The 10966-nt window shown below is 40.6% G+C and overlaps 2 protein-coding genes across 3 annotated transcripts; both read right to left on the bottom strand.

The window, feature by feature from the left end:
- Nucleotides 1-545: 545 nt before the first annotated feature.
- Nucleotides 546-3881, bottom strand: tma16 (translation machinery associated 16 homolog). The gene is made up of 7 exons (XM_053619658.1): nucleotides 3812-3881; nucleotides 3592-3701; nucleotides 2160-2197; nucleotides 1922-2006; nucleotides 1317-1465; nucleotides 1172-1214; nucleotides 546-936 (listed from the first exon to the last, which is right to left on the bottom strand). Exons 1-7 carry the CDS (start codon nucleotides 3812-3814, stop codon nucleotides 747-749), a joined length of 618 nt encoding a protein of 205 aa, XP_053475633.1. The 5' UTR covers nucleotides 3815-3881; the 3' UTR covers nucleotides 546-746.
- Nucleotides 3882-7002: 3121 nt separating this feature from the next.
- Nucleotides 7003-10254, bottom strand: med28 (mediator complex subunit 28). Of its 2 annotated transcripts, XM_053619642.1 has the most exons (5): nucleotides 9640-10254; nucleotides 9339-9405; nucleotides 7866-7925; nucleotides 7664-7776; nucleotides 7003-7508 (listed from the first exon to the last, which is right to left on the bottom strand). In XM_053619642.1, the coding sequence occupies exons 1-5, from the start codon at nucleotides 9826-9828 to the stop codon at nucleotides 7311-7313; spliced, it is 627 nt and encodes a 208-aa protein (XP_053475617.1). In that variant the 5' UTR covers nucleotides 9829-10254; the 3' UTR covers nucleotides 7003-7310. The 2 variants fall into 2 exon arrangements, with proteins under 2 accessions (XP_053475617.1, XP_053475618.1); XM_053619643.1 differs by lacking the exon at nucleotides 7866-7925 and having other exon boundaries at nucleotides 9640-10246.
- Between the last annotated feature and the right edge of the window lie 712 nt (nucleotides 10255-10966).

Here is a 10966-nt window from a genome sequence, read left to right as displayed (position 1 = left end):
TTTTCTTTTTTTTTACAAAATGTCTTGACCTTTTATGGAGTGTTGTAGGCGGCACAACATGCGAACGTATCCAGAATGCGCTTTTCACTTTAAAGCTGGTCAACATACGCACACAAGTATAAACAAAAATCTTTTTTTTTTTTTTTTTTAAATCTAGCAATAAATTGTAGCTCATTATGGCTTACCAAAACATTTACACACAACTTGACTAAAAGATGGATGAACGAGGGCCACTGTGAGCAGGTACAATTCAAAATGAAATAATATAACAACAGCGGGATTGGTCGGAATTCTTTCAGGAGCGGGATTTTAAACATGCAACGATCTCGAATTCCAAGGGTTCAACTAATAACTTTGACTTGAGCTGATAAAGTAACGGGACAGTCCGTCATATACGGACATGTCTTTCACCAAAGGACGAAACACTAGCATGGGACATACAGGGACTCCATGCTTGGTCCTGAAACCCAAACCCAAGCATGGAAGATATGAATAGATCAGTGATAACGGAAGTCTAATAAATCGGTATAATAAATCTGACTGTAGAGATTTAAATAGGGATTTGTTTTTATTTTAAAATGGATGTGGCAGTGTCACAGAACCCCAACCATATTCTATACACATACATACACACAGAAAATCCTGACACGAATGAACTTCCATCACTTTGCACTCGAACACACACTCTTTATCAGTCATCCACACCGAACAAAACGATCACGAGTTTAGTCCAGAGCTGTTTGGCGTCATGCTTCATCTTCCAAAAGCTCTACATCAGAGTCCTGAGACACATCCTCCTCCTCAGCTTCATCTTCCTCATCCTCCTCTTCTTCAGTGTGTGTTTCTTTTACTGCAGTGTTTTTCTTCTCCGGGCCTTTCGCCGAAACCTTGCGCATCTTGATATTAGGCAGTTTCTTCAGGTCACCGTTCCACTCTCTGTTAAACAAATAACAACCAAAAGTTTACACCACTCTCAGGTTCTCAGTCACCCAGAGACATTTCTCTTGCGTTACATATATGCTACATTCCCATCGTTTGATTTCCATCCTATATTCCTAAGCAAGTAGGTTGTATATACACGGCATCCTCCAGAATTATTCTTGAAGGGTGCTAATAATTCTGGAATGTACTATAATTATAACATCACCTCACCTCAATTCGGTGTTCTCACCTGAACGTCTTCAAATGTTTGCTGTTGATTATATCCGGGATCTCTGTGAAAGCGAAGGAAGATGAAGTGAATTTTAAAAAAAAAAAAAAAAAAAAAAAAAAGATATCAATGGGGTTTTGGATAATAAATGTGAAAGATTACTCACCGAAGCCGTTCCCCTCGTACTGGGCTCGCTCTCTTTCCATCGTCTGCTTAATGACGGTCTCTCTGGAGAAGTGCAGTCGACCCTGACGCCCTTTGATGCTGTTGGCCAACTCGATTTGCTCTAACTCGCCATCAAATCGGTGCAGATACCTGTGTAAGACAGCACACGCTGGCATGACTACATCATGAGGTCCACTCTCAAGGTGTCCGCACGTATCCTCAGGTCAAACTGAATCGTTTAAAGGTGTTTAAGTACCGATTACTTGTATTCGGTGCCAGAAAGGCTGGTTTGAGTATTTCAGAACCTGCCTGATTTTCACAAAATGGTGCGAAAAGCAAAAATACAACCAAACAACATCATCCAGCAGCAGTCCAGTGAAAACACCTTGGTGATGAGAGAGATCACAGGAGGATGCTCAGACTAGTTAGATGCTGACAGGAGGTCTACGATAACCACTCTGTACAACCACGTCGAGCAGAAAAGCATGTCAGAACGCACAAACCGGAGGCGGATGAGCAACAACAGCGGATCACATGGGGTCACGAATGATTCGTCCGAACATCCGAGAACACGCTGTTAATAGCCATTCGAACGGACGGTCTTACCTCTCGATGATTTCACAAGCGTCTTGTTTGGAATATTCGACCTTTCCTGAGTCCAACTGACTTTGGAACCACGAAAGTTTTTCCCCTGTGGACGGAACAGGACAGGTAACGCTTACAAACTCGTACTAAACAGCAATGCTCTGTAAACGTATTAAGTTCTTATAATGATATTTATATATACAATATATTAAAAAAGCAAGAATTTACCAGAAGGCTATGAAATACTTGCAAGACTTACGAATTAAGTTTAAACGCTGGGCCTTTTCATTTTTCAACCTGGAAAAAAAAAAAATCGATTAGTTGGCCGATTATTTATTTATTTATTTTGATTACTCGATTATTCGGATGGGGCGGGGCAAACTTTCAGTGCCTTTTGTTTTGTTTATTTAAAATAAAATCCACATACTGAGGGTTACAAATATAAACTTTACACAACTAAAACTTTACACAACTGTTTGTCCAAAACAAAAAAGAACCCAATACACTGCACCTTGTGGTTTCTGTTACTCACTGTCTTCAGGAATATTATTTTACTTGTTCACTTTTGATCATGATGTTTTAATTAGACATTACAGATCGTACTCGCGCTCACACTCTGTATCAGCTCGTCTACACCGCACGTGATCAGCAGTACGGCCTCGTTACTAACACATCGCTTCCGTTATAATAAACGACAGAATTGACACCGCAAGCACGCAAATACACCATATAATGACAATAAACTTACATTAAACTAAACCTTTTAAGCAGTTTGCACCAGTTTCCCCTGCCCCTTACACACAGTAGAGCATTTTGGATATAAACATAAGTTTGTCCTCATGCATCAGTTGAATTTCCACGGTGTTTCAAATCCTTCGCTGCATTAGAGGACTTGGAGGATACACACTTTCTTCCTTTCTCACTTTTATTTCATGTTGGGAATAAAAGGTAACGCTGACAGAAAGTAAACTGTAGAAAGTCGTCTGCTAATGCTAGCGTGCGTATGACGTCACGCGCCGTCGCCTATGACGTCACGCGCCGTCGCCTAGGAGGTGGCTTATACTTCCGGTTAGTAAGAAAAACAAACAACAACAACAAAAACACACTAGTGTTATATTTGAGATGATATTACCTTTCTAAAATCCACACACTAGACGGTAGTGCAGAGTGCATAGTGTAAGTGTATAGGACGTCATTTGGGACACAACTTTAGTATTTACTCTCCGAAGCGTGTTTTCGGAACAGAAGTAACGTAATGAGTAAATCTCCCCCGTGCCGCACGCAGACCGACGAATCGATAATGAGATTCGTTTTCATAATCGATTATTATCGATTAGTTGTTGCAGCTCTTTTATATATATATATATATATATATATATATATATATATATATATATATATATATATAAACCTATACATGGGTTGTATTAGCAAAGTGATTTGTGTCATCTACTTTTAATATGAAATGGCTATTTATTCAAATGAAATAAGGAGTTGTGAGACGTGTGCATGTATTCAACAAGTCTATGGAGACACAATATCTGGCATAATTCATAAACAAAAACACACACAAGACATAATAGCTAAGATTGTGTTTCCACATTAGTGCATGTTTGTAAACAGTGAATGAAGGAGCTGTCCACTGTCCAAACTGTCCACGACAAAGCAGGGCACTACACTTACAGACTTACCTCTCTTTTCTGTCCTGTCTGTGAGCTGATCTGGCCAGACACGCAGCTTTTCTGCTATAAGGATGAATCACTTTCTTCTCCACCGCGCTCTTCCCTTTCAATGCTTTCGGCTGTGGGGGAAACAAATATATATGATTAGATAAATATATGATTTAACACACGCTCGTAGTGCTTTTTATTTGTCTACATCAATCTAAACGTATCATATAAACACCCTTGCCATGTCTGCTGGTTTAAGTCAGCGTCTTGCACGTGTGTTGTTTATGGTCCGTCTGTGTTTGCGGTCCCGAGTTTCACGTACGGACACAAAAGGTTCCGCTTTGTTAACGAAGACTGAGTCAATGAGACCTGCCCTTTTGAGCATCTAAAAATGTACAGGTTATAATGTAGGAGGTTATTATAGCAGCAAAGGGAGATTAAATGACTATTAATGCTTGTAGTTTATGTAATAGGATGTTCAGCAAAGCACATATGGGTATCATGGTCAGGTGACCACCTACTTTTGGCTTTAGAGTGTATGTACATGACAACAGAGGGTCAGAATTGGGGAATTCAGTGGACGCTTTGGTCTCACCTGGACAGACTTTGTAGATGACATAGTTCTAGCATTTCACAAACACCAGCACATGGAATCCATGATATCCTGGTTAGTGGTCATATAAGCCACAGACAGGCCTAACCATTAATAATGCCAAGATCATGTGCATAAACAAGACCAGTGACAAGCTGGGGGACCTTGGCAGCGCCATGAACAAGGATGGAGGGATCGACGCAGACATCCAGGCAAGGATAGAGAACGCAGACCCTGGAAACCTAAAAGGTAACCAAGAACACTAAGATCTGAAGATTTAACCCAAGTGAATACAGGGCTCGTCTACGGCTTACAGACAGCAGCTAAGTCAAACACAAAACTGGAAAAAGACCAGGCATCTTCAACTTGGACAGTTGCATGAAGGTGTACAGGGGCACACGGTGGCTTAGTAGTTAGCACGTTCGTCTCACAATGTCAGGGTTGGGGGTTTGATTCACGGCGGTGTGCAAACTCTGCATGTTCTCCCTGGGCTGTGGGGTATCCTCCCCCAGTCCTAAGACATGCATGATAGGCATGATTGGCATGTCCAAAGTATCTGTAGTGTATGAATGTGTGTGAGTGTGTATGTGATTATGCCCCGCCTTGTGCCCGATGCTCCCTGGGATTGGTGCTAGGTTCCGCTGCTTATAACCCTGAAGGATAAGCAGTATAGAAAATGGATGGAATATAAAGTCAACAACATTGCTATGCTGTATATACCTTTGGGATCATATGTGAACTTTTCATCCTTCATATCCTGTAGCTCCTGCTGGTATTAGCTGCACTCAATATTATGCAGGTAAAACTTCAATGCCCTACTTACAATGGATTACTTCTGGATATTTACGACCATTACGACAAAATGAAATATGGGTTCGGTTGTTTACCGGCCCGTTAGGACCTGTGCTTATGGTGGCCTATAAACATCTTGTAGGGTTTTGACAATATCAATGTTCATTTTGTGTCAGTGTTTCAGGAGATGAATGGTCATGGTTTTGTGGAGCTTATGAAAGCTGGAGGGAGAGGGAGGGAGAGAGAGAGAGAGAGAAGAGGGGCATAAAGGAGGAATAGTGCATATTACTGTAAATCACTAGGCTTTAATATTGAGCTCCTTAAGTTACAATGAGATGGACACACACACACACACACACACTTTTTAACACTCAGAAACTTTTGAACAGGATGATTGGTGTAAATTGTTATATCTTCTGGGAGACATGTAAATATCTTATGTAACTTCTGAAGGGCAGTACTAAATGAAAAAAAGAAAGATCTTCAATCATCCTGTTCAAGAGGATGATGCCTTCATGATCATTCAAACTCTGCACACATGCATATTCAATGTGACCGACACATGACTCCCTTTAAATTTCCACACCAGTAAAGATGACTAATTAGGAAAACGTGTAACGTGATCATATTATTATTATAATTCCCCGCGGCCCACGTGACACCTACTGTTCCCGAATATGCTAGTCCCAGTGATAAAGTGGGAGCCCCTAGAGTAACTTAATAAACTTAACCTTAGTAAAACCAGGTTCAAAAGGACAAAACAAAACACCGCTGCTGTGCATCAGTATTTTTAATTTGATAGAATAAATGGTGCTCACTCCAAGTGTTTAAAATAATTGACCTCAATAGTACATTTCTATAGATCAGTGGTTTTCAAACTGAGGGCCACCAGGGGGCGCCCGGAGGGCCTCAACAATTTGGTGTGAAAAATAAATAAATGTATGTTTTCTCATTCTCACTCTCAGACAAGCACACACACACACAATCAATTCGTAATGTAATGTAATGTAAAGATGTAAGATGTAATTATTAAAAAAAAGGGGGATATATTCAGAAGTCTGTATTTTTAATGTGTTTTAAAGACATCTTGCAAAAGGGGCGCCTCAGTCAAATGTTAATGCCATTTGGGGGGCCTTGCCCTGGAAAAGTTTGGGAACCCCTGCTATAGATGACTTTAGGGACACTTTCGATGAGACACACGAGAGTGTGGTTTTGATTTATTTGGAGATTACTTCCACTAGGCTTTTTTTTTAAAACTCAAAAAGGTAAAAATAGTGCATTATTAAGTACACACTTATTACATCACCCACTCCTTTCTCTAGCTAAACCACACCCCCTGACTGCCACACATGGGTTGCGTTGCACTCTTCACAACAGTGTGGATTAATCTGAAGGATTAAAATCGAGAGGTCTTCATTGAGAGTTGTGTCCCAAACTGCTTTTTGCATGCATCACATCCGTATGTGCTTGTTGAACAGCTCATTCCTGATTTAATCCCTTCTTTGCTGGTACAACAGCCTCCACTCTTCTGGGAAGGTTTGCCACCAGATTTTGGCGCATTAGTGAGATCAGGCACTGACAATGGAAGAGGAGGACTGGGGTGCAGTCGGTGTTCCAGTTCATCCTAAAGGTGTTCAGTGGGGTTGAGGTCAGGACACTCGAGTTCTTCCACTCCAACCTTGGCAAACCATGTCTTCATGGAGCTTGCTAATGTGCACAGGGGTATTGTCATGCTGGACCAGGCTTGGGCTTCTTAGTTCCAGTGAAGAGAAATTGTAATGCTAAAGCATACAAAGACATTCTATACAATTGTGTATTGATACCACAATACTTTGTGGCAACAGTTTGGTGAAGAACCACATACGGGTGTGATGGACAAGTGTCCACATACTTTTGGCCATATAGTGTAGCTACTCTGACATAAGCGATAAAAAGAACTAACTTGCTTCACAGTAAATGTAATTAATAATTGATAAAAGTACAACGTGTCGTCCTTGGCAAACAGCTGTAATACAAAATATCTAATAAACACATCACAACACACAAACTACAAAATGTAGACATTTATTCCAACACTCACCCTTCTTAAACTGTACCCCACATGATGTTTAGTATTGTATACAGTATGTATTTATCAGAATCTTGACTCCAGTGCTCTGAACAGAACTACACGATCATAACCAAAAGCCATTTCAGTTGAGAAAGTTCCCTCTCGGTTAGAAGTTTTAATTACTATCCAGACAGTGAATGATAATCTCACCAGAGCACTGGATTTATACAGGCCAATGTTGCATCAGAACTTTAAACACGTTATTAAAAATACTCCAATGAAGACGCGCACCATCACAGGCACTGCTCAGTTGGGTTTCATGGGTGCGGGCAGGTTAGCTGAGGCTTGTTCTAAAAAGGCCAGCGGCCCCTGTGGTAGCTCTGTAGGCTTTTTGTGCTGGACGTTAATGTCCTCCAACACCTGCTGCCAGTGATGAATCTTGGTCAGGTGCTTCTGTATCAGCATTTCCTTCCTCTGGAGCTCGTTCCTCAACTCTGATATGTCCTGCGTCACACGGTACATACACACGTACAGAAAGAAACAGGCGGTATGTTTTGATCACTACAATGGAGGAGAAAAAGTCTGAGGTCTAACGCTTGACAGACGTAGTCACAGTAACCAAGGATACTTAATGAGGGAGGAAGCAAAATGAAACCCACCTCTTTCTCCACCTGCTCTGGTTTCTGTACTGACAGCTGGAGCCTCTTTTGAAGAAAAAAGCATTCGGTCTGTCTGGCTACGTCAAGAAACCTCTGTATGCACTGGTCAACCCCTTTAGAACATGCACACAAAACACAAAATGGGAGGAAGTATGGCTTTTTTCTTTTCTTTTTTCTTTTTGTATAAAGTGTTTCAGCTCACCAATAACATCTGACTCTCTTTTATAACCAGTGTTCTTATCATAACCAAGTTGGGTGGTACCTGCAGATAACCGATTAATCAGCAAATAAGCATAACACTCAAAGTAAAATACTGCTGAACTTTATTACAAAAATAAACAGTACTGACTGTAGCGTGAAAATGTACTGTACTTTTTAAAATACAAAATTTATGAATATTAACTATTAAGATATACATCCAAACTGAACCAAAATAAAAGTAACATCCCAAAGAACAAATTAAAAATAGAGACATCCAAAATGAATCAAAAAACACTTAAAATAACAGCAAAATTTCAGTTACTATTTCACCTCTAGAGGCCGCTCTTGTGCTGTGTAATAATGACAGAGGACACTTCTCAGAGGAAAAAACTCTCTGTGTGGATTTTTGCTGATTGCCGATAACCAAGCAATCTGTTATTGGTGCAGATCAATCGGTTGACCTCTATTTTGTCCTACCTTATCAAACTGTCCTACCAAAACATGCATTTGTACGTCATTGTAAAACAACCAGTTCACCCAAGCAATAGGTTCGCCCATTCGCTTAAAAAAGAGTCGACTCAATGAGCCAACTCGTTTGGGGAAACGACTCTCTAACAAAGACACAGTTGCAATTGCACGTGACGGTTCACCGGGATTACGGGAAACACTGGGCCCAGTTGTTGAAGAAGTTTAATCTGGATCAGAATGATCGGGATTTAAAAATCCCATGTTTTGCTATCCAGGATCAAGTAATCCATCTTACTTTTGAGTCGGATTTTCAAAGCAACATTGGATTGGATTTACTGTACTGGAAGGATAATTGGTAGCCTGATGTATACTTTATCTACATTATGAACGTAGATGGGCCCCAGTTTTTCAGAAGTAATCTGATCGTATTTTGGATTGGATCCGATCTTGAAAATGGGTCGTTCCTATCAAAAGGGAAAAAAAAAAAAGGATTCTGAAATCGGATCAGATCATGTAATCCAATCTTGCTTCCGATCTGGATCAAACCTTCAGTATGGTGGTGTTCAAAACTTTTTTTTTAGTAGGCTTGGGATACCCGTGTTCGAAAAAAAAAAAAAATCAGGACTATCCTGATCCCAGCATAAGGGTGGATTCAGGGAGGATTTCAGGAGCAAAATGTAACAAAACTGGTCAAAAAATAAAATGTTCATATCATGTAGTATATACATTTATTTATATTTTGCCCTTGATTTGTTGCAGTGATAAAGTACATAAAGTGATCGAGTAATCTCGGATTTGGTCATCTTGAAAGGTTTATATGTGGATCAAGGCGATCCAGTCCAATGTTGCTTTGAAAGTCTGACACAAAAGTAAGCTGGATTACTTGATCCTGGTTAGCAAAACATAGGATTTTCAAATCCGGATCATTCTGATCCAGATGAAACTTTCTGAACAACCTGGCCCTGGAGATTAGACATGAGAAATGGACGAACAGTCTGTGTTTAACCTGTTCTGATTTCCTCTTGGTCTGTCCCGTTCACATAGTCTTGGCTGACTAATGATGCAAAACATGCCTGCGGAAGAAAGACACAGACACAAGATATACTTCCAGTGAAAATGAACCATTAAAACTATTTACCAAGTAAAATATAGAGGAAAATTAAGCTACAGAATCCCTGTAATGTTCTTGTTTAACAAACACCGAGAAATATCATTATTATCTCTTTTTGCTAAGTAGCTAGCGCAAGCCTGCTACTGCTAGCTACAAGCTAACACAGCATCACCAGACTTCCAAGAAGCGTCCTTACTTCGAAAGAAGCTTCCAGGTCATCGACTAAAGTGTTGCCTGAAGCTCTGCTTCCCGGAGCTCCGGGACCGGGAGGCGGTGGATGCGCGCCGGGAGGCTGCTGTTGCTGCTGCTGCTGTTGTTGTTGTTGTTGCTGCTGCTGCTGCTGTTGTTGTTGTCCCGGGAACATTCCACCCATGGAGGACGCCATCTTGGACTGTTATTTGTTCACTGTTTACTGTACCTTCCCTCTAACGGATATTTAGTGTACAGCCCCCTAGTGGATATTAAGTGAATTGCTACCAGGCGAATGTGTGGTGTACTGCCCCAAGTGGATATTGAGTGAATTGCTACCAGGAGAATGTATAGTGTACTGTCCCTAGTGGATAGTGAGTGAATTGCTACCAGGCGAATGTGTAGTGTATTGTCCCCTAGCGGATATTTCGTGTACTGGCAACTTTATTTGTTTGTTTGTTTGTTTGTTTGTTTGTTTATTGCCACATGAAGTAGATGCATGTAATTTATACACACAACCGTTCCCTCTAGATATATTATTTAGCAAGAACACAGTTGATTTGTAGTTAAAATGAGCAAGACAGATGATTTTTGCATGCAGTTTGTAGTTAGCTACAGTATGTATGCACTAACATGGTGCTCCCAGAGAAACCATGGCAACAGGTAGCAGGTAACTAAAGCTAGGAACGCCCACAAGCTCCTTGCACACAGGGTGCGTTTCGATCACTCAACCAGCAGAGGGCGACATTGCAGCGTGAACACTATGGCTATAGGTTAAAATGTCAAGTTTTCATTCGCCTCCTATAAAGTAAAATAATCACATGTGCACAAAGGCAGAAGGGGGGGGGGGGGTCTATATTATAATCGATATAAATTGACAAAATGATCTTGTAAAAAGCTCCCAGCAAAGTTTAGATGGAAAACTCGTTATATTACTGACCCTGTTGAAAAACAACAACATCAAGCCTTAATGGGTTGACTTAATGGTGCCCATCACATTCCTGATAAATACCACCAGGGACCAGAAAAACAAAATGGTGGCCGTCCAACCTAAAGGCATGCCCCATGACAACCAAGCATGCCATGCAACAAGTCAATTGCTGCGTCCCAATTTGCCTACTATCCGTGTGGACACTTTTTCAGCTAATATTGTCCACAACTCCTTGCACGAGAAAGGAGTTTTGTGGAGGTTTGCTTACCGAATTCAACCTGCAAACATTGCGGTTGAGTGTAACGCGTTTAGAGAGGTGTGTAAACATAAGGTGGGAAAATAAATCAAGTGAATGGTAAATGAAATTATATAGTATAAATTATATAAGGAATAATGAATGAAG

This window comes from Ictalurus furcatus, chromosome 29 (assembly GCF_023375685.1).
Source record: "Ictalurus furcatus strain D&B chromosome 29, Billie_1.0, whole genome shotgun sequence".
Taxonomy (NCBI): Eukaryota; Metazoa; Chordata; class Actinopteri; order Siluriformes; family Ictaluridae; genus Ictalurus; species Ictalurus furcatus.
The sequence above is the reverse complement of the archived record's forward strand: the minus strand, read 5'-3'. Positions and strand labels throughout refer to the sequence as shown.